Source organism: Pseudorasbora parva, chromosome 16 (genome assembly GCF_024679245.1).
Source record: "Pseudorasbora parva isolate DD20220531a chromosome 16, ASM2467924v1, whole genome shotgun sequence".
Classification (NCBI taxonomy): Eukaryota; Metazoa; Chordata; class Actinopteri; order Cypriniformes; family Gobionidae; genus Pseudorasbora; species Pseudorasbora parva.
The window spans coordinates 18,728,613-18,755,347 of record NC_090187.1 but is presented as its reverse complement, the minus strand read 5'-3'; the positions used below and the strand labels follow the sequence as shown (position 1 = coordinate 18,755,347).

The 26,735-nt window shown below is 40.8% G+C and overlaps 1 protein-coding gene across 5 annotated transcripts in view; it reads left to right on the top strand.

The window, feature by feature from the left end:
- The first annotated feature begins 3,773 nt into the window (after window positions 1-3,773).
- The window catches only part of def8 (differentially expressed in FDCP 8 homolog), a 99,507-nt gene continuing 76,545 nt past the window's right edge, over window positions 3,774-26,735 (top strand). For 3 of the 5 annotated variants that reach the window (XR_010898537.1, XM_067419903.1, XM_067419900.1), the window contains exons 1-2: window positions 3,774-3,917; window positions 9,355-9,474. Coding sequence is in view for 3 of the 5 variants with exons in the window: in XM_067419903.1 (XP_067276004.1) it covers window positions 9,369-9,474 (106 nt within the window). In the remaining 2 variants the exon portion in view is untranslated. Of the gene's footprint in view, window positions 3,918-9,354; window positions 9,475-19,053; window positions 19,166-26,735 lie in introns of those variants that run through there. The other 2 variants (XM_067419902.1, XM_067419901.1) reach the window with 2 other exon arrangements.

The following is a 26,735-nucleotide window of genomic DNA, read 5'->3' as shown; positions in this document are numbered from 1 at the left end:
TTATTGCCCTGAACATGTTGCTTTCCATTTGTTTACAGTACTGACTGCTCAATAGATTTTGACTGGTTGCAGTTTCATATCAACAAAGAACGAGCTTGTAAGATGCAGAGTACAGTACTGTAAAAATCAGCCTAATCTAATGAAAATGCATATCTATAGCACAAATTGTATTTATCGTGTGATTTATGTGCCAAAATGAGTTTTTATGAGCATATGTTACGCAGTTTTCGTGTGCAGATGATATGTACTTTTTATATTGTGTTATGTGCACATACTCCAAACAACTAAACCTACCCAATGGGGTGACAATGCAAATCATATGCACATAAAAAATAATTGTGCCGTATAAATCGCACAATAAATACAATTTGTGATGTATATACATTTCATGAGAATGAGTTGGTAAAAATAGGGCTACAAACAAGAGGAAGAACAAAAAATTGCAAAGCAATGCAGAATAGTAATAATTTCTGATCAATTTTGAGCTACTATGATGAAACATGTTTTCATTCATCACAAGACAATGACAGAAAAATATGAAATTTGTTTTAAGATTACAGTTTTTCTCGATTGCTTAAACACTATAACCAGGTTTTTGAACTAAAATTTCAAAACCATAACGCCATTTATCAAAAAGCACACCCATTTCACTAAACTATAAACACTATTCCCTGTTTTGACACATGAGTCAGATTTGTTAAACTGTCACTGCAAAACTCTACACACAAATCCCTTAATTTCTCATTGCCTAGACCATGTGGTCATTTAGAAAGCACTAGCATTCAATATTGTTCACTCAAGTCAGCATAGTTTCAGCTCAATTAGCACACAATTACCCAGGTGAAAACACTAAAAGTCAAAATTTAACACACATCAATCAGAACTTTCAAGTTACATAAAAGTGCCAGAGTCAGTTCATTTGAGCTTTGGAACAATGGATCCACAAGGAAATGAAGGAAGAGGTCGAGGAGGGAGAGGAAGAGGACGTGGATGGTGAAGGAGGAGGAAGAGGAAGAGGACGTGGTGAAGGAGGAGGAAGAGGACATGGTGAAGGAGGAGGGAGAGGAAGAGGATGTGGTGAAGGAGGAGGAGGAGGAGGAGGAGGAGGAGGAGGAGGAGGAGGAGGAGGAGGAGGAGGAGGAGGAGGAAGAGGAAGACAAGCAGTCTCGGATGAAATTAGAGCCAGTTTAGTTGATCATACGAGAGAAGTGCCAATCATATGCATATTCCACATTTTATCATAAGTGTGGGGACATGCACTGGTCTTGGTCTTGACTCGGTCTCGGCCTGTCTTGGTCTTGGTCTTGGTCTTGACTCGGTCTCGGTCTCTGCCCTTCTAAGTCTTGGTCTTGTCTTGGTCTCGGCCCTTCAAAGTCTTGGTCTTGTCATGGTCTCGGTTTAGGTGGTCTTGACTACAACACTAGTGGAAAGTGTATGATCGAGAACCTTAAATGCTTGTTCACCTCGTCCAAGCCATGTGTCAGTAGATGCGTGCCAGGGGTGGATCAGGCATGCAAGAGGATTTTACCCCCGCTGCCAGGCTAGGGCTAATATAGCCTGTGATGTGGATGAGATTCTCTGGCCTGACCCAGACCAAAGTTGGGAGGCTGAGGCGGAATACATTTTTTTTTTTTTTTGTACTGTGTAGTATGAATGAATGAATAAAAATGTGCCAATGTATCCATTGGTTGTGTCTTTTGTTCATCATGTGAAAAGGTTTGTGAGGAGGGGAACCACAAGTAACATAACTTACCAGTTTTGGAAATGTTGTTTTGAATTTATTGCACCAGTGTGTTAGACTAGGTTGTAGTGTGTGTGATTTTGAGGGCTTGTGTGTCTTGTCTGAGGGCAAAGTTTGGTTTTTCAGCAAGAGTGAATGGTTTTGATTGTAGAGCTTCATTTTGACCCGAAAATAGGTTGTTTGGGAAACTGGGTGAGACGTTATGGATTTGTGTTTATAGTTTTGAGAATATGAGGCATAGTTTCAAGAAATGTGTTTAAGCAATCGAGAAAAACTGTAAAAATTTACTTCTGCCTGAGAACTGTTTTGAACAATATGTTTTCTATTTTTTGCTGTATTGTTTACTGATTGCTTGATAGTGTTTATCATTTTGATCACTTTGTTTATGATTTGAGAGCAGTGTTTGATTTTGAACACAGGTAAAACTGTTTTGAGGCGAAAGTTTCATTTTGCAAGAGAAGTCAGAGGTTTTGTGTTTAATGGTTTCAGAAAATGGAGCAAGGTTTCAGAAATAGTGTTTTAGCAATTGAGAAAAACTGTAATACATTTGTCTATTATTTAATCCAAATGATCGTAATGGTTAATCAATGAATCATTTGGTACACTGTATATATTTATTTAGATAATATGTAATAAATTATTTTTACATTATAAGCTATTTATTTTAGATTATAACCACCATGTTCAGTGTGTGTGTGTGTGTGTGTGTGTGTGGCCTGAAAAACTAAACAAAAAAAAACAACAAAAAAGTTTTACCGTGTAGACTTTTTTGTTGGTTTTAACCTGTTGCCTTAAAATTTTAAGTTTATTGAAATTAAAAATTTGAGTTAATACAAGTAAATTTGATAATAAATAGAAACTCAAAATATTATTGTATCTGAACCACATAAAAAAATTGATAAATCATTTAATGATAAATCATAAAGCACTATTTGGCATGTTTCACTGCGTCATCAGAAATAAAACACACAATTACCTTACAAAATCATTTAATAATATTTTAATAAAGTTTGTCGAATCTCAAAAAATGTTCATTGTATTAACTCAAAATTTTTATTTCAATGAACTTTTAAGGAAACCAGGTAACTTTTTTTCTAAATATTTTTTTACAGTGTACATTATGGGGACAAAATGCCCCTATAAAGATGGCAGTATCCTAAATCCTTGTACTTGCGGGGACATTTTTTTCTCCCCATGAGGAAACAAGCTTATAAATATAAATCATACAGAATGAGTTTTTGTTTGTTTGTTTGTTTTTTGGAAAATGTAAAAATGCTGAAAATGTTGTGTGATGAGTATAGTGTAAGGGGAGAGAATATACAGTTTGTAGAGTATAAAATCATTATGCCTATGTATACCCAGAAAGATAATGAAACAGACATGTGAGTGTAAGTGCGTGTCAGTGAACAGCAGAATAGAGTATAAGGGATGGATAAGACATTACACATTACATTACAGTATATACCATGTAATATATTGATTAGAGCCTGTTACATTACTGTAACTCAGCCTTAAAAGTCAACTACAGTAGCCTATAAATTCAGTTATATGAACAAGTGAGAACATTTACTCTATTGGCAGCAAACACTCTATTGCCCAAAACCTCATGGCTGTGCCATAACTTTATCACACCTTTTGATAACACATTGAAAAACTGAATAGATTCAATTACATAAGTTAGGCAATGCAAGCATATTTTGTAATTAATTCAGAAACAAGGGTAATTTGAAACATCTTGCATTGTTTGCTGTTGGATGATTGTTAAAAGTAATACATTGAAAGAAAATCATACAGTTGTGTTTCGGTGATTAAACCAAATGTTCTCATTACACTTGTGTTTGAAACAATGATAATGTGGACTGAAAATATGTGCAACTGAATGAAAGTTTGGATTGTTGTACTAAGCGTTTGGAAAATGTAAAAATTTCTTGTGGAAAAAGTACCAAAGCAAATAAAAAAACTGTAATACAAAGCTTTGAAAGCTTTGTTTCTCCCATCACCTAGAGGTCGCTACAATCACATACGCGTTGAACAAGCTTCACTCGTCACACAACAACACACAGCAGCTACTAGAGAACATAAGGAAATAATGACAGCTGCCATTGATTATTTATCAGCCTGTTATTTGTGAAGATGATGAAGAAGATGAAGATGAGCTGCTGAAGCTGCGTAAAGCGTAAGATAAACAATATCACACATTTTATTAAGATGTGATGCTAAGCGATAGCACGCTGGCTAAATTTCTCTTTTTCGGCTGTCGTCAAAACGTATAAATTCTTCATCAATTTGACTAATTTTTTTCCGATTTCAAACTTTGTCAGCAGTTGTTTCTGGTAAAGCGATTTACGAAATAGCGAATTGTGTTTAATTGACTGCATCATTTATTTTGTTGTTTTAGAGTCAATATACAATTTCGCCAGTTGTTATTCAAATGTAGGCTGACATCAATCCTGCTGTCACTGCATAACACATGAATAACTGCAGCTAACATGAAAGTCAACCTGTGTAGCCTAATATATGGGAGTGAACATTTTCCTTGCAGTTTTTCCTTATCTTTCCTTGCATCTTCAGTATTTTCAAATACATAATTTTCAAATAAACATATTTCACAATTTCTATAGAAAGATGTTTGAATATTTGTACATATAATATAAAACAATCAGGGTGAGACAAATTAAATTGCTAATATAATATTCAAACATTTTTGTCTCTAGGATGTTTGGAAAAATGGATTTGTTGATCTTTAGCTGTTTTCAGTTCAAATGTATACCCTTCTGTTTTAACTGTGCTCAGATGTTATGGGATTTGCCAATGTCCTGAAAATTGATACACATCATTTTAAGTCACTTGACGAACTATTAAATAATATTTTTCTTTTAAAATAACCACATTCACTTTATACACACGTCTAATATGTTGACAACTCATTCATGATGAATCACATGCATATAAATAATTTAATAAAAGTTGAGTAGTTTGCATCACTGGATACTATCATGTCGTTTAACATTTCTGTCGTGAAACAGTTGTCAAGAATTAAATGTTCTGCTTACATCTTACCATGTACTGGTTATGGTCCTGACACATATGATGAACAAGACACCCAAATAACCCGTAGTTTAATTTCCCCACAACTATGTGTTTTCCATAAATTAGGCTATAATTTTAATAAATGAAAATTATAGGGTACAACAGAAAAATGTGTTTTTAACTTTTTACTACTTCTATGGTGTATGATTGCAGAAACAAATTGTTTTTTATTGAACATTGATAGAACGACAGATTTTGTGTTAAAGTAGTTTGTTTATTTAAAAATCTTAACATGAGGTTGCAAAATGGGGCAAAAGGCAAAGTTTGGATAAAAATAATTTTGATAAAATAAAGTTTAATAATTTATTATTAAAAGGCATGAAAGGCTTGAATAATTTAATATTCAAATACAATACTACGAGTATTGAAATAATTCAATACTAAGTTAATACTATATTTTGATAAATAAAATAAAAACATTTGTTCAATAAATATACTGTCATTTCAATTATGTTAATTTCAATGTTGTATAAAATACATAAAGATTAACACTGGCAGCCTAAGTATAAAATTGAATGAATAGATGTAAAAATAAAACACTACATAGACTTCACTATAAAATATACATTAATTAGAGCATGCCCCCGAACCCCCCTAAATAACTCACATTTGGAATCTTAGTGATTATAAAAGAGTGTCTTTTTTACGATTAAGGGATGTAGGCCTTACGTTATGGTGACACAGAATAAGCCATTAATATTTGATTTGTAAATAATAATAAACAACCGATATCTTGATATAGAAATGAAACCTAAACCTAAAGTGTTACATAGGCTAGGTTAGGGTACAGCCCAGGGGGCCCATAGCCTGGCACTGCGGCCCATCATTAGTAAGTTACGCCACTGATTGATTCTTATTAAAGCTACTGTATTAAAGTTGTACAGTCAAGAGCAGTGAATAATTTTCTCCGTATTTCTTGTTGTTTTATTAAAAGGGATTAGTTCACTCATAACTATCATTTAGGGGGGGGGGGGATGGGGGGGTGAAATGCTGTTTCTTGCATACTGAGCTTTTTACACTGTTAAAGACTTGGATTCCCATCCTAAACATAGACAAAATTTCAAAAACTAAGTTGGACGTTTGATGGAGTATTTCTGTGTCAAAAATACTCCTTCCGGTTTCTCACAAGTTTCTGAGAGTTTTTTTCGAGTATGGGTCCGCTTGACGTCGACAGAGTGGAATGTCCTTGTATGGGCCGTACGGGCTCTTCTCCCGGAAGGGTGCGTGTGCGCACGTGACTAAAGCGAGAGAGCAAATGCACGCCCATAAACACTGCTCTCAAGGTACGTTCAAGCTGCAGATCCACTCGTCCGTGCAACACTTCTGTCGCGCCGCGCTCCGCTTTATTCCAATGGGTGACATCCTAGACCGTAAAAAAATATGGACGACTCGACATCATCCGTTTCCGCTTGCCATATTTGAAGCTTTCAGGCAGCCTTGCACGGCGCGGACATCTTGGGACCGAGTCTGCGCAGTAGCGATTTCGGGACCGGAGTTGCGCAGTTGAGCGCAGGAAGTAGAGCAGGAAGTACAGCCGCGATATCAAAAGCCCGCCCACACTCTCGCAGATGCAGAACAATTAATTATGTTGGTGTGAAATAAACAGTTATGGAAATGTAGAAATTAAAGCTAAAGTTCTAATCTGCTCCCAAAAATTTCGAAAAAAGTCCGTTAGTGCCTCAGTGACAACTTCACTCAGAGAAGCCGTCAGTCTCAGCTGTCAATCATGACGTCACACCCCCGTTTTTATAGAATCAAATAACTAACTCAAACTAAACTTATTTTTAAAACGAACACCTGAAATGAAATCATCGTGATGATAACTGCCTTCAGTGACATAAACTAACTTTGGGGGAAAATTTTTGAAGTGTAATTTTATTATTTTGTTTGCCTCGCGTCCATTAGAAATCACAGAGGGGCGGCTATACTGGGACCGGTCACCGGGGGGCGATCGAGGCGCGAAAGCTTCAGTAAATGAGAGGGAGACTGCAGGCTTGGGTGACATCAAGCGACTTCAACGCGTCCGCATAGCATTCCGGGAAGGTAGCGCTGCATTTGAACCGATTTGAACGCAGAAATGACGAGAAGCGTCACAACATCACGCTTTAATCGTGTCGCAAAAATGGATCTCCACAGTCACTGCTGTCACAGGACTTCACGAAATCAACACTGTTACCAAAGAAGTGTGTTTTTGACGGAGCGGTCCCAACAATAAAGGTTCCCGGTTGTGCTGTGGAAGCAGGCGGTGAGTAAAACTGCTTCAAATGTCTATGTTCTTGGCTATCGTTGCGTAAGTAAACATCAGTAAACAACACAATTGTGTATAACGTTAGTTAATTTATCAATGGAACATGCAATCTATGGTGTGTGTTTAAATACATTTGTTTAGCTGAACAATATAGGTGTCAGTTTGTTTATTGTAAAACCACCCCAAACATAAACCTAGTGGACGATCTCACAAAGCGTGCTTCTTCATTCAAATGTGTTAACGGTTACTCCATTGTTGTTCTGTGTATAACATTATACTAGTCTGACGTGCAAAACTGTTTTGCTTGCTACTGCGAAGGTTAAGTCACATACAATAGTCCATAAACCAAAGCATGTCCTCATAAACTGCGAGCAAACCCACACAAATGTTGACAGGCCACTAAATACAGTACATACCACAGAGACGGACGTCCTGCTGTTGTTGCTTCTCCTGTTCAATTTATTTCAGCCTCCGGATCTGATTCTGGATCATATATGTATTAGTTGAATTTGATTGATAGCCATGGTTTATTAGAGTAACATTTTCCACTCCACGCTTGAGGATGTCACCACTTTGTGCACGCTCATCATTCTTTAGCTCCACCCACAAGATAGGCCTCCATCCGCTCATTTTTTTTCTGGAAAGACTCGGTACAGCCTATATTTCTTTTAAGTATAATAAAAGTAAAGACTTTTCGGAGATATGAAGGATGCAATACTACTCTATAGGTACTCAAGATTGACATGAGATTGACTGAAACTGATTGTTTAACCCCCCCCCCCATTTCATAAAAGTTCTTGGTTAAATAAGAATATCCTGTAAGTTTCAGAGCTGAAAATTTCCTTGTTAGTCAAAGAAAAGCTTTTATAGACCAGCAATGTTTTGGTGCTACTTAAGAACCACTTTTCCTGGCTTGTAGCTGGTGCTTTGGGTGTGGAAACACAAAGAACCAATTTGAAACTAGGCTCTGGCTCCGAATTAGCACCAGCACTGCCTTGGTGGAAAAGGGGTAACAGAGCGTTTAAATGCAGGTGTGTCTATCAGCCTACCTACGATTTGGTATCGCAGTCAGTACTTTTGACAACAATAATCTCTAATTAGTTCTGTATCAAATACAATATTTTTCATTGATCGAGATCCAGCAGCAGCAGCACATCTTTTCCCCTGCACATAAAACCCCCTATATGCCAGCAAGCCAATGAGAATACGGGACAATGTAACTGTGTACCAATGTACTTTTTTTCACCAAGCTGCTTGACAATTTCCCCGTAGCCCTTTCCAGCTTTGTGGAGGTGTACAATTTTGTTTCTAGTGGACAGCTCTTTGGGTTTTGGTCATCTTAGTAGTTGGATTCTTTGATGATTGTATGGGGTGGACAGGTGTCTTGGACATTTGGTGGACATTTTAAAGTCAGACTAACAGGTCTTAGAGGGTCAGAATTCTAGCTCATAGACAGGTGTTTAAATACTTATTTGCAGCTGTATAATACAAATAAATAGTTAAAAAATCATATATTGTGATTTCTGGATTTTTTTTATTATAGATTATGTCTCTCACAGTGGACATGCACCTACGATGACAGTTTCAGACCCCTCCATGACTTCCAAGTGGGAGAACTTGCAAAAAAGCAGGGCGTTCATATACTTATTTTCCACACTGTATTTGCAGCTGTATCATACAAATAGATAGTTAAAAAAGAATACATTGTGATTTCTGGATTTTTTTTTTTAGATTATGTCTCTCATAGTGGACATGCACCTACGATGAAAATTTGTCTCCTCCATGATTTCTAAGTGGGAGAACTTGCAAAATAGCAGGGTGTTCAAATACTTATTAGTGCTGTCAATCAAATAAAAAAGTCTTTTTACGTTAATTTGAGACTTTATTTAACTCATTTAAGACTGCTCTTATAAGAATAATTAACAAAACTGGAATTTTGCCATAATTCTGTGTGTTCATTCAAGTGCGAGAGAAAACTATTGTCTGTGCACACTGAAGTGTGTCTTTCTATGCGTCTTGTGTGTTTCAGGACATTCACAGACAGCTCGTTCTCTTTTGTCACACTTGAATGGTTTAAAAGCATTTTCATGTATTTATTATAAATATAAATAAATAAATATTTATATGCATATAAATAAAATGCTCATCAAATAGCTGAATGTTTATTCTTTGCTAGAATGAAAGTAAGATGTGACATGAAATGAGAACAGATTTTTGTAGGAGCTATCCCTTTAGGTGTATTATGTGACATTGATCATGTGTCTGTCTTCAACAGATGTGACCAGTGTCATGGAATATAATGAAAGACTTGCTCGCTTTCGCCAGGGTCTTGTCAACCCGTTTGACAGGGGAGAGAACAACAGCAGCACTGACGAGAAGAATCTTTCTAAACATGGTGCGTCCACTTTTATATTGAATGTATATGTACTCCTTCTCTTCTGTAGGTACAGTATATGACATATATAATATGACAAATAATAGGATAAGAATGACAAACAATTTCCTTTTTCCTCACACTAAGAGAGAAACGCTTCATTCCTCGGTTTTTTCACCAGTAAAAAAAGAGAGGAAAGTACCAATTCCACTTCCAATGTCACCAATCAACATACCAGCTACAATAGTATGTGGGGGAAGTTTACTATGTGGGGGAAAGCATGAAGTTTACTACCAAGACATAATACATGGTAGAACATACTCTGGACATTCATTTCAACCTTTTACTTTCCATTCTAAAAATAACACGCCTCACTCTCCCTTCAACTTCTATTATAAAAACAACTCCAACAACTTTTTTTCCCCCAACATTTTATTTCCCCCTCTTTTTTCACTAGCCCAAGCTTTTTCCTAATTGTATATTTAATTAACCCATAAATCTATTCTAATGCTCCCCCCACTTTTCAAATCCAATCCTAAGTTTACCTTTTCCATTTATCTTGAACCTCTCTCCAACTAAATTTTTTGTTCAAACACCTTTTTTATTTTGTCCCCACCCCACACTGTTCATGTAATTGTGTTGATAACCCAGCTGAAATGTTTTAATATTTATTTGAAAAAAATACTGGTAAAATAGGTAAAATAGCCTTTTATTTATGGATAGAGGTCACATGGAGACATTATCATAGTTGTTTGGCTCCTTTTAAAATCACCATAATAACTAAAAATACTCAAATGGCCCTGATCAAAATCCCTTAATTTTTGCCCTTATTACACACACAAGTTTGCGCACAGGTTTGAGTGGCTATTAAAGGTAAGTTTCCACACCTGTGACTTTGTGTGATTGTATTTGGTGTCTGACTTGGATACATTTAAATGCCTAATCAGGTGCACAGCCTATGCTTCATTAGAAATGAACTAATGACATATGAACATGGATATTCATCTTCTTCTTTACTCCAAACTGTAAAACACTATGTACATAACGTTTTCAGTTTATATACAATTACATTGGAACCTCTTGATATAACAATTTATAAATTTGTAATCCCACACACTGGATAGAATGTGTGTTCTTTTAACAGTAAAGTTCTGATTGGGGATTTAAAGGAAGTATATGTAAGATTGTGGCCAAAACTGGTGGTGTATCCCCTCTCCCCTTCCTCCCTGACTCGAGGTTGCCAGATCGGCTGCAGGATCCAGCAGTAACATTTGTAGCTGCAATTGTGGTAACTAGAACAGATCTGGCATCCAGGATGCCGAAACACTACTGTCTTTGTGATTGGTCGATAGGTGGAGGGTGGTGCTTCAGGCCAAAACATTCCATGTCAACATCAACATCAGTTCAGGGGCCTGTACCATGATTGTAGTTTAACAAACTCAGGGTTACAGGATTAGTTTTGAGTTGACAAAACCAAACAATTGTATTAAGGCTTTGTTGGTTCCATGCTGATTATCAGCTTTCTCTGTCAACTCAGGCTTTGATCCTGAGTTCAGGAGTTTAGCTGTGACATCAGCAGTGAACAGCCAATCACACGCTGTGGAACTGAGATTTACTTCTCGCATATTACATGATTGAAAAATAATACGAATAATAATAAAAAAAACACCGCAAGAAGAAAATCTATCTATGAAAGAGGACAATTCAAAGAAAAAATAGTATGCAAGTAAAAGTTATGAAGTTAGTTTAGTTGATATAGAGAAAATTGAACATTTAAGCTCAGTAAGCTTCTTTTTTAGTTTTATTTATTGATTTTAAAGCTTATTTATATGACTTTATAGGCTATTTATATAAATTTTAACAAAGTGCCTATTAGATTCATTAACTAAAATGATAAATGTGTAATTGATTAAGGGTATAATAATTACATAAACGATCTATATCATTCAAAATGATTATTATTATTATAAATAAGCATTGTTAAAAACCATTTGCTGTAATGTCCTTTAATTTGGAGCAGAAACAGGGGGAGTGACTTTATTGCATCAGAGATTTGTCACATTAATCACAGCTGATTGGTCCAGTTTCAGTTTGAGATCTCTAATCCAGAACATAACCTGCCCCAGAGCAGGTTAGCTGTGGAGCTTAAGTTACTTTGGCGATGAACACAGCTAAAAGCCAAACCACTTTAATGGTACCTAAAACCCAGGATTGGCACAAACTAAACTTAAACATATCTGGCTAGCCAGCTAAACCATCTTCATAGTACAGGCCCCTCGTCTGCAACAACAACTTTTAAATGACAATATCCACTGACTACTGTTTTCAGTGATATAAGTATTTGAAATTAACATGATTTCTTAATGACATATCAGGGCCATTTTATAATAATAATAATAATAATAATACGTTTAATTTATATATCGCCTTTCCCAAGCTCAAGGACGCTTCACAATAACAGTAAATAACAAGCAGTTTATACATAAGACAGTATAAAAAGACAGTGGACATTTGCTCAGTCCAAGTAATGAGTGATTGCAGTTGCAAATCACACTACATTTACAATACAACATGAAAAACATAGGTAACAAACATTAATTACAGACAGCATGGCGGGCAGTTAGAGTAGAGAAGAAACAGATTATTGTTAGTGAGTTAACATTTTGACTGTTATGTCAAGTTAACATTTTCATGACTGATAATACTGATTAAACAAATGTGTTTTGAGTTTACATTTAAATTCTTGTAACATGGTTGTTGTCCTGAGAGGCAGGGGGAGAGTTCCATAGCTTAGGGGCTGTAACAAAGAAAAACCTGCCACCCATAGATGATAAATTCTATCTCTGCTCACAGAGGAGGTCACAGCCAGACGTTCGGAGAGTTTGAGGGGGAATATTAGGAGAAAGTAAGTCAGAGAGATAGGTGGGAGCAAGACCATTGAGTGACTTAAAAGTAAGCAGAAGAATTTTGTAAGTGATGCTGGATACTTTTTCTCCAGGGTTGGTGACATTACCAGCTCCAATATTTACATAAACCCCTTCTCCGAGAATATTAAATTAGGGGGGCGAGGCCATTGTTTTTTGCTGTGGAATAGTTGGTCGTGCAATACTGACAAAACAATGTTATTTTAATCCGGATTGCAGGCCCACTTTGTTCAGCCTTCCTAGGGACAGGGGAGTTGGTTAAAATGTATTTTTTAAATTGTCCAGATAAATGGTAAAAACGGTTTTACAGGTCCACTCACAACCCCAGAAATTGTCCCTAGAATGAAATGTTCTGTTTTTGCCTTATTTAGAAGGGTGTTTGTCATTTGACATTTATCATAATGTTATGTATGCTCCTTGGAGTTTCCTATTGTTACTGTACTAGCATCTTGCTTTGGATCTAGACAACACAGAGGATATTATTGTTAATCTTGTCTCACTAAGAAACTTTCAATTTAATCAGAAGTTGTTTAGTCAGTCAATAAGTGGTTAAATCACTACTTACTGCTTGCTGGAATATAGTTTAAATTGTCGCTTCTTTAATATCAGATGCCTGCTTGATAACTTTGAATTAAATTGTTGCGGTATCCAGTTATAGATAAACATCAGCCATGTCTGTTGACAGTTTTGTTCTTTGGGGAGGGTGTAAAAAAGTCCTCACGTCCCCATGCACAGCCTGGAACATAACATTTATTTCCATGATCTGCCATTTTTGCTATCCTCGCGTGACGCATGTTTATTCATAATACCTGCAGAACTCCCTATGGTTCGGCTATGCAGTTCCGTGCAGTTGATTTTGATGATTTAACAAATTTAGCCATTTCTTCCTCTCCTATAGCAGTGAATGAGTGTAATTTTTCCTCAGTGACACTAAAATGCTCTGTCTGATGTAGTAGATGCAGCCATCTACTACATCAGACAGAGCATTTAGTGTTCATGGTTATAATTTTCTTTCTAATATTATCAATCTTACATTTAAAGAACTTCATAAAGTCATTACTGCTGCTCCTGATGTTTACAAACATCAGGAGTTGAAGCTTTATTTTTGGTTAATTTAGCTAAATACATAGGGTTGTGTTTGTTTTCTTCTAAGAAAGTCGAGAAATAAGCAGATCTGGCAGTTTTTACGGCCTTTCTGTATACAATCATGCTCGCTCTCCACGAATAATGAAAAACCTCTAGTTTTGTTTTCTTCCAGCTGCACTCCATTTTGCTCCAGTATGCTTGTTGTGCCCCAGCATTGGAATATTTTCTTTTATCTTCAAGCGCAGGGGAGCAACTGTGTCTAGAGTGCTGAAAAAAAGAGAGTCAATAGTTTTTGTTACAATATTAAGTTCCTCTAGGCTATCTGGGATGCTGAGGAGATGCAACTGACGGGGAAAATTATTTACAAAGCAATCTTTAGTCGCAGCCTTGATAGTCATTCCATATTTGAAGCGAGGGAATGGCTTTGCAGCCTTAGCTAAATTAAGTATGATACTAGGTAATGATCTGAGATGTCATCGCAAAATTTCAATGGTATCAGCATTTATTCCATGTGACAATACAAGGTCTAAAGTATGATTATGGCAATGAGTGTGTCCTGACACGTGTTGCCTAACTCCAATAGAGTTTAAAATGGCTCTCTAAATGCTCATGCCACAAGATCTCGTGAGACTAAAGGCTGCAACATACTCTGCAAGAACAGAGAAAAAAGTTCTCCCTCCCAGGGCTGCGAGAATAAAATTACATCATTTTGTTCTCGCAGCCCTGGTTTGTGAGTTCTCGCACCTGCTTTTCTCGTGAAGTATGGGATGTACTGCCAGAACGAACTTTGTTCGTGTTCTTGCCACCTCGAGAAAACGAACAAATTTCTTTGTTCTTGCAGAGTGTGTTCCAACTTGTTCCAATGTTAAAATGTGACAAGATTTCTTGTCGAGGTGAAAAGCTGTCTCGTCATATTTTCATGACCTGATCATGACGGAGTGTGAGGGTCAAGTTTATATTATGCCTCCACTCTAGTTTAGCTGAGTCTGATTTTGTCTAACTGTTCTAACTGAAATTATTGTTTTAAGTAACAACTAAAAAAAAAAAAAACGTTTCTGTTTTAATAAAAAACAGAAGCGCAATTCTCCTTCCAATTCTCCACAAGCGCATTTCACAAAACACGTCCTCTGTCACTGTCAGTTTGGTGTTTCTGTCCACCATAGACCGTAAACATTATGGACACGTCATCTTCAATGCCTCTCACTGACGAAGAGTTAAGTGTTATTTGCTTATAGAAGAAAAAGATTAATTCCCACATATCTGCAATGCCTTTTGATCATTTTATCAAAACTTCTCTTATGGTACACTTACAAACCCACACAAATACGAGAGAAGTCCCAATCATAAGCATATTCCACATTTTATCATAAGTTTGGAGACTTGCACTGGTCTTGATCTTGACTCGGTCTCGAACCTTCAAAGTCTTGGTCTTGTCTTGGTCTCGACCCTTCAAAGTCTTGGTTTTGTCTTGTTCTCAGTTTAGGTGGTCTTGACAACACTATCTGCAACATAAAATGTGAAAAAAATAAAGGGACATGAATACTTTCGCAAGGCACTGTATATATGGTCATATAGAGAGCAACGAGGGGGAGAGGACGCTGGCGTTGTCTGTTCGCCGCTTCTCCACTCACAAATCAAGTTAACTGTACAGTTAGATTTAGATTTTGTTTTGTTTTCTTGTGGCTGTGACTAGTCAAATGATCAGGACTGCAGTTGGGACCATTGCTGATTGCTGGCGACCGCTGAGAGGACGTTGTTCATCGTTCATCTTCTGCTGTTTTTGTTTGGATTTTTGCGGTTGCTTCAGTGCTTCCAAATAGGAAACAGCAAAGGATTTGCAAAGTCACTATCTGCTATTTTTCGGATTATATGGATGTATGGATTTTTTTTGCATCATACCTATGTTTGCTGGCAATCTTTTTCGTGCTGCCTGTACCTGAGCCGTTGCATTAGAGTTTTTATTACTGGCCCTGGTCTTGATATCACTCATCAACACCAGCATAAACAGCGTCTAAACGGACAACACTTCACTGTCAAGTTAGCCCTCGCTGGATAAAGTAACATCTCCCCAGCGAGTAGCCACTTGCCGACTGGCTGGATAATTTTCGGATCTTCTCTTTAGGGCGACATGACGCTAAGGTACTCCATCCCGCAACTGCTTAAGTTAAGGAATAACTTCAGTCCAATACATATTCCAGCCATTAAACAGCTTCAACTTCAAAGCCGACCCCGCTACATCCATAGAAGTGGCCGTAGAAAGTTTGTTTTCTATCAGTCCGGTGACTCTATTCCATCACTTTGGTCAAGCGAGCGCATTGTTGTCGCACGGCATCTACGTCATCAGAATGCCTCTCTACCTGGAACAAAAAGCGTTGGGAAGTCTACATGCATAAGACCCGTCACTACGGAGCGGAACATAAAACGTGGAGTGGACTTCAGTGTACTTCGTTCTCTACAGTACACTGCTCCATCAAATATCAAAATAGAACTGTTTAACACACAGTCTCTCACAAATAAATCTTGTCTTATACACAGCCACATATTGGACAGGAATATTGATATCGTGTGTCTTACTGAGACCTGGCATCAGCCAGAAGGATATTTTGCATTAAATGAAGCATGTCCTCCTGGTTATCAATATTTGGAGAAAGCACGCCACTCGGGTCGCGGTGGTGGCCTAGCAGTACTACATCGCAGTGACTTAAAACTCACCCCGTTGTCTCTGCCTGAACAGTCTACTTTTGAATGCCTTGCCTTCAGATGCAAACCACCTCTCACTGTGACTATTCTTCTTATTTACCGGCCTCCTAAGCAAAATCCAGCTTTTATGTCAGAGATAAATGAATTTCTCACTTCATTCTGTACCACATCTGCTAACATTGTTATACTTGGAGACTTGTACATTCATGTTGACACCCCCTCCTGTCACCCAGCAGCTGATTTTTTACAGCTATTGGATGGTCTGAATCTCAAACAGCATGTGGATGTCCCAACACACAACAGAGGACATACACTTGACCTGGTCATTACTGACTCTGTCCCCATTGAAAATCTATTGGTATATGATTTTGGAGTGTCCGATCACAAAGCCATCTCAATGGAGGTGAACTTTTCTCATTACATCAAACCAAAACGTCTAATCCATTTCAGAAACATAAAAAATATCAACCCAGATACTTTGGCTTTGGACCTCATTAAAATCCCTTCAGATTTCACATCTGTAAATGATTCTGTGGACTTTTATAATAACACTTTGAGCAGTATTTTGGACCTCCATGCACCTGAAAAAACACGAATAGTAACTTTTTCTCGTACATCCCCTTGGTTCACTCCAGAACTACGGAAAATGAAAACAGCAGGGCGTGTACTTGAGCGACGTGTTTCAAAAACTGGACTTACTGTTCACAAAATAGCCTATCAAGAACATCAGAAGGCCTACTCAATGTCACTAAAAAAAGCACGGACACAGTTCTACTCAAACATCATTAGTGAAAATCAGGGGAACTCCAAGCAGCTTTTCTCCACAATAAATCATCTCATCAAGCCACAAACTACTTCACACAATGACACATCAGAAGAGAAATGCAACAGCTTCATCACCTTCTCTAGGAAAAAAGTTGAGACCATCCACTCTCTCCTTTCCAGCACTGCTGCTCTATCTGTCCCTACTGCCGACCCACAGCCTGGGACCTTCCAGCCTCTATGTTGTTTTCCTGAAATCTCTAAGCAACAAGTTGAGGACATTATCAGCAGGATGAAAGCTTCCACCTGTATGCTGGACCCTTTACCCACAGCTTTGGTGAAAACACACATCAGCTCTCTTAGTCCCTTAATAACCAAAGTCATCAACCATTCTCTACGTACTGGTCATGTTCCATCTGCTCTTAAAACTGCTGTCATCAAACCCCTTCTGAAAAACCCCACTTCAGACCCTGAAGTTCTTGCAAACTACAGGCCTATTTCCAACCTTCCATTCTTGTCCAAAGTTCTAGAAGAAGTTGTTGCTGCCCATCTTCAGGATCATCTAAATTCAAACTCCCTTTTTGAAAAATTTCAGTCTGGTTTCCGTTCCGCTCATAGTTCTGAAACAGCCCTGATCAGGGTCACAAATGACCTGTTGATGGCAGCTGATACCGGCACACCATGGCTGCTCATTTTACTGGATTTATCTGCTGCTTTTGACACGGTTGATCACAATATCCTCCTTCAGCGTCTCCATCATTCTATCGGACTCTCTGACACTGCTTTGAGCTGGTTCCAGTCATACCTGTCTGGAAGAACAGAGTATGTTTCCTTGGGAGGTGTAAAGTCTCAGACGCATACAGTAACTTGTGGTGTCCCGCAAGGGTCGGTCCTCGGCCCGATTTTGTTCACCATTTATACTCTTCCCCTTGGCCACATAATCAACAGGCATGGAATATCATTTCATTGCTATGCCGATGACACTCAGCTATATATAAAAACCAACCTCACTTCATCTACAGCCACTCTGTCATCTCTGAGCTCCTGTCTTGAGGATATTGAGGCATGGATGAAGGCAAACTTCCTACAGCTAAATAGCTCCAAAACAGAAGCTATTTTAGTGGGTACACCACACCAGGTCCAGTCATCACCTATAACGCACATCACGTTCTCTGGTCAAAACATTCCAATTTCATCGACAGTCACTAACCTGGGAGTAAGATTTGATGCTCAACTCACATTTGAAGCCCACATACAACATCTGTGTAAGATCTCCTTCTATCATCTCAGGACAATTGCTAAACTCCGTCCCACACTTGGTCTGTCAGATGCTGAAAAACTTGTCCATGCTTTTATTTCATCCAGGCTGGACTACAGCAACGCTCTCTTTTTTGGGATTCCTGGCAAAAGTCTACAAAAATTACAATACATTCAGAACAGTGCTGCCAGGATCCTAATGAGGATAAGAAAATATGACCATATCACACCCATCCTTCACTCGCTCCACTGGCTCCCTGTTTCATACAGGATTAATTATAAAATCATCTTACTTACCCATCAATGCATCCACGGAAACGCACCCCCCTACTTAAAGGAACTACTCGTCGCAACACAAAACTCTTCACGCAACCTCCGTTCTGGAAATAAAGCCCTTCTTCAACCATCCACAACTAAGCTCCGCACTATGGGGGATCGAGCCTTCTGCTCAGCCGCACCGCGTCTTTGGAATTCCCTTCCAGAAAACCTAAGGGCTCCTCAAGCCATAGACTCTTTTAAGAAAGAACTAAAAACCTTTCTTTTTAAACAAGCATTTTTTACTTTTTGCTAATTCATTTTTAATTTTTTTATTTTTATTTTTATGTGTAGCACTTTGGGATTGTTTTTAACTATGAAAAGGGCTTTACAAATAAAATATATTATTATTATTATTATTATTATTATTATTATTATATTATTCAGAAAATGTAAAAGAATGACAAAATGGATGTTTGCCAAGTCACCATTATGCCTTTGAGATTATCAAGTGTAAAGGGATGCGAGACAGTGAGAGGGAACAGTGAATTGGAACCAGAAAACAGAAGTGGTGACTGTTGTATAACTTCCTGGATCAACTAGCAAAGAGGCAAATTTACAAAAAGACACAAAGGCTCAGTCTCCCTCTTGGCATATTAAAAACAATTCTCAGTAACATTTCTATACAGCTGTATGTGACAAAATGCTGTGCTGTGACATCTATGCAGGTTAGTCCAAACATAACCATTTTCATAATGCAACACATTGATGCATCTACTCAGCTGTATTAAAATTGTTCAATTTAATTGTTTTTATAATCTGAAAGGCTGTACTGACACAGTGTATTATAAACATAGATAGATTATGTTACTTAAAGCATAAGGTGTTATTACTGTTATTGGTTTGTTTTCTTTTCTTTCTGTTTACAGTACATGTCAAAAGTTTGAAAACATAAGTCTCTTATGCTTGCTCCACCAAGGTTGCATATATTTAATCAAAATACTGTTAAAACAGTAATACTGTGAAATATTACAATTTAAAATAATTGTTTCCTTTTTTAATAGATGCAAAATGTTATTTTTTTTCCTGTATGACAAAGCTGAATTTTCAGTCTTCAATGTCACATGATCTTTCAGAAATCATTGTAATATGCTGATTTGGTACTCATAAACATGTCTTATTATCATTAATGAAAACAGTATTTGCTGCTTACCATTTTATTCACTTTTAAAAAAAAACATTTTTTTGTGGACATCTAACCGTGAAGACATTTATTTATATTTAATAAAATTCTTCAAAGAAATACATTTTTCTTCAAAAAAATAAAATCACCATTTCCAAAAACATGTTAAGCAGTATCACTCTTTTCAACATCGTTAATAATAATAACAATGTTCTTTCCTTGGGGTATTGTCCTTGTTATAGTAATTAGGACATCTAGTGGTCAAGTATGGTATTGCAGGCTGAATCAGGAAGTTAGTTTGAAGAGAAAAAGCACATGTGCTGCGTTCCAGTTCGTTTTTATCATGCCCTTCACTCGCAAACTTCCCTCCGTCTCGTTCACTCGGATGTGCATCATGCCTACGTTGCATGAGTGCCCACTACTGGCGGAAACTTTGCAAATGGACTGAACTGGAACGCCCTAAGCCCTTGATCACTTGGAATCCACTATGGAGTTGATATATTATTTATTTTTTACCTTTACGAAACTGTTTAATGCAGCATTCTATATGTATATGGATGTGTTTGGGTTGTTTTAAATGTTTTTAAAAATAGTTATAGTTGTTTGTGGTGGGGTAAATTAAACGTGATATGTGGTGACGTCACAATCGCGTTGCATTGTGGTATATGAAGCTGCCTGAAGTGTACATATGAAGTCGACTCGCTCACTCGGTTAAAATCGAGGGAGCAAGGGTCTGTCCATACAAACTTCCCTTGTCCACTTCACGAAGTGGAACGCACTTCAAAATGGCGGCAGGGATTCCCCCAAGGGGAAGTGCTTAGGGAAGTTTGCAAGTGCGTGTCTTAAAGTGGAGTGGAACGCAGCAATGGTAAAGATCGTTCCAGCTGCAACAATCCTCTGTAATGTTTCGATTTCTCCTTAGCAAGAACTGCCTGTAAGTGGTTTATATTTTCTATGTGTTACAATATTCCTAACAATAGATTTGGGCCAAATCCATGTTGATTTAAAACCATATATGATTACAAAGCTTTGGTTTCAATTCGTAGACTAGTTGTTTACTGAAGACGTTATACTTCTTTGTAATTAAGCTCTGTTAGTCTTTGTATAAGAGACAATTTCATCTTAATGTATTTTTTTGTGCTCATTTTCAGTTTCACTCCTTTGTTCATGTTTACATGCTCAACCAGAGTCTGTATTAAACGGCGCTAAGAAGCTATATCCTGACTCATGTTTTTCGTGACATGAGTTTGGCTGGATGTTTAATTTTGGTTAAGAACACCAATTGGAGGACAGTACAGTGAAAAGGCATTTGGTTGGAGTAATTATGACATTGATTATGTGCAAAGTAAGAACGAGCACCATAGATGAATACAAGGACGGCGACAGAGCTTCTCAGAAGAGTGCAGGCAGCAGTCGCACATCAGTTTCAACAGCCAGTGCAGCGGCAAGGGCCCGTGCAAGGGCTGAAGCAGCATGTGTCCATGCATCCTTTGCTGAAAAAGAGGGCAAGTTAAAAATTGAACAAGCAGAGAAGGAAGCAAAAGCACTCCTAGAGAAGGCCAGACTCACTGCTGAATTGAGTACTTTAACACTCAAGAGGGAGGCAGCAGCGGCTGTAGCGCAGGCAAAAATATTAGAAGCAGCTGAGGAACAGTTAAAAGTACCGGATGACAAAAGTGCTTTAAGATCATACAAGGAAGAAAGTATGCAGCGTACAAATGACTATGTTACACAGCAAGCTGAGCTACAAAAACATTTACTCTGTCATGAATTTGTACCTGTCAAGCAAGAAGAAAGCTTAGTAATGGGGGACAAGTCGCTTGAACCATTGCCACTTATCCCTCATTCTCAAAATCAGGTTAAATCGCCAGAGAGATGCATCACTATGTCTGATTCCTACTTTTCGCCTCTCAAGATAAGCCCTAACATCCCAGAGACCAATAACGAACCGTGGCCACATCCTCAGTCAGGCGCTCATACCAATCTAAATCCCACAGCGCAACCCTATACTCCTCTTCACTATGCTTCCCGGGCTGAATTGGTCAAAGACCCCCCATGACTGAGTTTGTGAAGTTTCTGGCACGCCGTGAATTGGTGACTACAGGGCTCCGTCAGTTCGATGACAGACCAGAAAGTTTCAGGGCATGGCAGTCCTCATTCTTAAATGCCATAACAGAGCTCGACATCTCAGCTAGCGAAGAGTTGGACCTATTGACTAAGTGGGTAGGAAAGGAATCAGGCCTTTATGTCAATAGAATACATCTCATGCATGTTAACAATCATCAGGTTGCTCTTAGGAAAGCCTGGGACAGACTGGTCGAATGTTATGCTTCACCTGAGATAATCAAGGATGCGCTTTTCAAGAAACTGGATATGTTTAAAAAAAATTTCAAACAATGATTTTGTGAGACTTAGGGAACTTGTAGATCTACTAATGGAGATCTTATCGGCAAAGCAAGATGGATACCTGCCCGGTTTGGCCTTTTTGGATACCCCTGAAGGCATCAGTCCTATAGAAGCAAAGCTCTCACACTCTCTTCAGGACAAATGGGTAGCCCAAGGATCCAGGTTCAAAACAGAACAAAATGGGTTCCCTTTCGAGAGAGGTTCCTCGTATTACGTATGGGAAAAACTCCTTTTCTCGAGAATATGAAGCAAAACTTTAATAAACGTATCCATGTAAAGCGCAGTGCCGCTGAACGGCCATAGCTCAGCGCGAGGAGCGCTCTGATTGGCCGGGCCACGGCAACTGCATGAACCTATGGTGAGGCGGCTGAGAGGAACGAGCCAATGGGGGGCGTTCCAGGAGCCCGCCAAAAAAAGGTGCTTATATTTGCATACAGGAGGCTATATAAAGCCCTAATTTCGCCATAGGTGTCAGATTTTATCTCCTTCAGCGATACCTTCGCTGACCTCCGGAAGAAGCAACCGCCGTCGAAAAGGCACCAGCGGAACCTGCAGCTGAGGACGACGGACTCCCTCTCCGCCTTCTCTGCCGTTCCAGCTACGCCATCCGGCGATCATATCCTTTTAAACTCTCTTCTCCTAAAAGAGCGCGGGGCGTTGTTTCAAATGCCTCGCATTTCCTGCGGCTCTTGCAGAGCTCCTCTCCTTGGCGGCGACCGTCACGTCATCTGTGTGGCATGCCTTGGACGGGACCACGCGCAGCTCGCACTCTCTCAGGGCGGCGAGTGCGATGAGATGGCGCTGCAGACCCTTCGGGCTCGCCTCGCCACCTTCGACCAGGTCCCTCCTCCTGCCGCTGGGCCGCGCCGCAAGAAACGCCGCGACCAGAGACTGCCGGAACGGTCTGGCGACTGCACGCCGGATGACTCCCCGCGTGCCTCGCCATCGCCGGTCACCTTCACCCAGGAGGAACAGCGTCCCTCTCATGCAGCGGCCTGTTCGGTTTCCTTCAGTGGCCCGTCGCCAGAGGATGATGAGGACAGCCTCTCCACAGCCGCTTCTGGTAGCGAGTGGTCAGCTTCTGTCTCGGAGCCCCCCGCTTCGACGCAGACCGCCACGAGCGCCAAATCTAACGTCGACGCGGAACTCATCCGCGTGCTCTCCAGGGCCGTGAAAGACCTCGGGCTCGAGTGGTCCCAGCCCGATGAGCCAACGCGCAGCAGATTGGACGAGTGGTTCCTGGAAAGCCGCCGCCTCTCTTCTCCTCAGAAGCCCGCGCCTTTCTTCCCTGAGGTACACGACGAGCTTACGAAGTCGTGGAAGTCGCCCTACTCTGCTCGCGCCAGATCCGCCTTTTCCCCAGCGCTCTCCGTTGTCGACGGCGCAAAGGAAAAAGGCTATGAGTCTCTTCCTCCCCTCGAGGAGGCTGTCGCCGCGCACCTCTGCCCGCCCTCCTCCTCCAGAGGATGGCAGTCCAGGGCTCAGCACCCGTCCAAGCCCTGCCGCACCACTTCTGCTCTCGCTGGCCGGGCATATGCCTCCGCTGGCCAGGCTTCCGCGGCCCTTCACACCATGGCTGTCCTTCAGGTGTTCCAGGCCAGACTTCTCCGCTCCTTGGATGAGTCTGTCCCCGACTCCGAGGTTTTGAAGGACCTCCGCAGCGCGACGGACTTGGCCCTTCGCGCCACTAAAGCCACTGCACAAGCCATCGGGAAAAATATGGCTAACCTGACGGTCTTAGAGAGGCACCTTTGGCTGAATTTGACCGAGATGAAGGACGCGGATAAAGCCTCCTTTTTGGACGCCCCCATCTCCACTACCGGTCTCTTCGGCCCGTCAGTCGTGGGTTTCGCGGAGCGTTTCACTGAAGCGCAAAAGGCTTCGCAGGCTATGAGGCATTTCCTGCCTAAGCGCTCCAGCTCGTCTTCAGGCCAGGGACGCTCTCGAGGTAGACCCCCGCCTTCTCAACCCGCTAAGCCGGCAGAGCCACCTTCCCGGCCTCGCTCCTCTTCTGGACCGAGCCAACGTTCCCGCTCCGCGAACCGCAGCAGTCGGCCTGAACGCCGGGGACCTCGACCCAGGCTTGTGTTGAACCCCGAGCCTCCGAAGCCGTCCTAGCCGCAGGGATAAAAAGGAGATGGTCAGGTCTCGCCTCGGCCGGACCCCCATCTCTCCCTCCCGGTCTCCCAGTTCCCTGCACCCAGGTGACTGCCGACCTCAGTTTAGCAGCCAACGAGCCCGTTGTCAAACGCACTCGCCTGCACACAAACGCCGTTATCACGGCGACCCAAATAAATCTCAAAAAGAGCTTTTTCTCTGTAGTAAATGTGCCCACACATCAGTCTGCACTCCTACACTCATTCACCCCTCCCACCCATGCTATAAATGTCCCGGCGCCCACTCCACAGTGCACGCCGCCACACATAAGCACTACCCCCTCTATGTCTCAAGCACAAAATGGCAGCGCTACCGCGTTCCCTCTAGTAGGCGACCCTTATCCGCGCCGGCTCCAGCCGCTATCGTGTCGGGCTCAGGCCTGGCAAGCCATGCCCGGGGTATCAAATTGGGTTATGAACATAGTAAAAAGGGGCTACTCGCTACAGTTCGTTCGCAGGCCCCCGCGCTTTCGCGCCGTGGTCGAGACCTCGGTGAGAAGCAGCGTCAGTCACGTGCTTCGCACCGAGATTTTGAAACTGGTAGAGAAGGGAGCGGTGGAGCCCGTCCCCCCTTCCAAAAGCGAGTCGGGCTTCTACAGCCGATACTTTCTCGTTCCGAAGAAGGACGGAGAGCTCAGGCCCATCCTAGATCTAAGGCATTTGAACAAAGCTCTAATGACTCGCTCGTTCAAAATGCTAACGGTGAAACAGATCCTCGCGCACATTCGCCCTGGGGACTGGTTCTTCACGATAGATCTGAAAGATGCGTACTTTCATGTGCAGGTAGCCCCCCACCACAGGCCATTCTTGAGATTCGCCTTCGAGGGGCAGGCTTATCAGTACACGGTCCTGCCATTCGGCTTATCCCTGGCGCCCCGCACGTTTACGAAATGTATGGACGCGGCATTAGCCCCGCTCAGGCTGAAAGGGATGCGGGTGCTCAACTACCTCGACGACTGGCTAGTGATAGCCCAGTCTCGAGCAGAACTACTAACACACAGATCCTGGCTCCTCAACCATTTAGACTGTTTGGGTCTCAGGATCAATATCGCCAAGAGCTCGATGTCACCCACTCAAAAGATATCTTTTCTGGGCATTGTTCTAGACTCGAGACTCATGAACGCGCGGCTAACGACAAAGCGCGCGCTATCCGTCCAGAACATGGCGACTTCATTCAAAGCCGGAACTCGCGTTCCCCTGAAACACTTTCAGAGAATGCTCGGCCTTATGGCCTCGGCATCGTCAGTGCTCAGGCTGGGACTGCTACACATGCGCCCCCTCCAGCGTTGGCTACGCGCCCGTGTCCCTCCTTATGCATGGAAATGGGGCCGTTTTCCCGTCAGAGTGAGCCACAGCGTTGTCAAAACTTTGGCTCCTTGGACGAGGACAGAGTAGTATCGGAGGGGCGTGCTTATGGGCACAGTTACGAAGTTGAAAGTGGTCTCGACAGATGCCTATTATTTTCATTTTAAAGTGAACTATCCCTTTAAGCTCCATTGAAAAGAACCCCTTGGTTCTACCCAAGCAAAACCACATCTCCAGTCTGTTAGTGCATCGCTCCCATGAGAAAGTAGAACATCAAGGGCGTCATTTTACGGAGGGAGCCTTGAGAAGGGCTGGTTTCTGGATTATTGGACGGAAAAGACTGATTAGCTCAATCCTACACCACTGTGTTACCTGCCGTAAGCTCCGCAGGAAAATGGAGGAACAAATTATGGCAGACTTGCCTCCTGAGCGCCTAAACATAAATCCCCCATTTACCTACGTAGGTTTGGAAGTTTTTGGACCTTGGATGGTCAGAGCGAGACGTACTAGAGGCAGAAACGCGGAGAGCAAATGCTGGGCTATTGTTTACTTGCATGAGCATAAGAGCAGTGCATATCGAGGTCATCGAATCAATGGATGCTTCCAGCTGCATCAATGCTCTGAGACGATTCTTTTCCATACAAGGACCCGCAAAGCAGCTAAGGTCCGATTGCGGCACAAACTTTGTGGGAGCAAGCAAAGAGCTAGGACTAAACAAGCTGTAACAGGAGGAAAAGTTTCTCAGATATTTGAATGAGCAGGGTTGTTCCTGGGAAGGAGGTTCTTGGGAAAGAATGATTCGAGTGGCCCGCAGAATCCTTGATCATATCTTACTAAAGCCTAGTTCAGACTGCACGATTTTCAAACTCGTCGGGACACTGCTATATTCACACTGCATGACTATCTGGGGTATCATTCAGTCACTGCTGTGTTCACACTGCACGATGGTTTGACGACAGAGGAGTTCACACTGCATGACTGAACAAGAGGAAGAATCGCCGACAACTCTCTCTCTCTCTCCCGTGCGCAAACTACGTTTCCCAAAAACACATGCGATGTGACAAGTAAACAACGCGAGATCACACGTGCATCAGACCGGAGTTCTCGCGCGTGACTTGGAATTGTTATTAAAAATGATAAACTGCACAAAGTTTGCTTCAAATTGTATGTGCGCTGATTTGTGGAGAAAAAGAAAAAAGATTATGGCGGATGAAATTGTTGGAGAGACAGAGGGAGCCAGGATTTTGT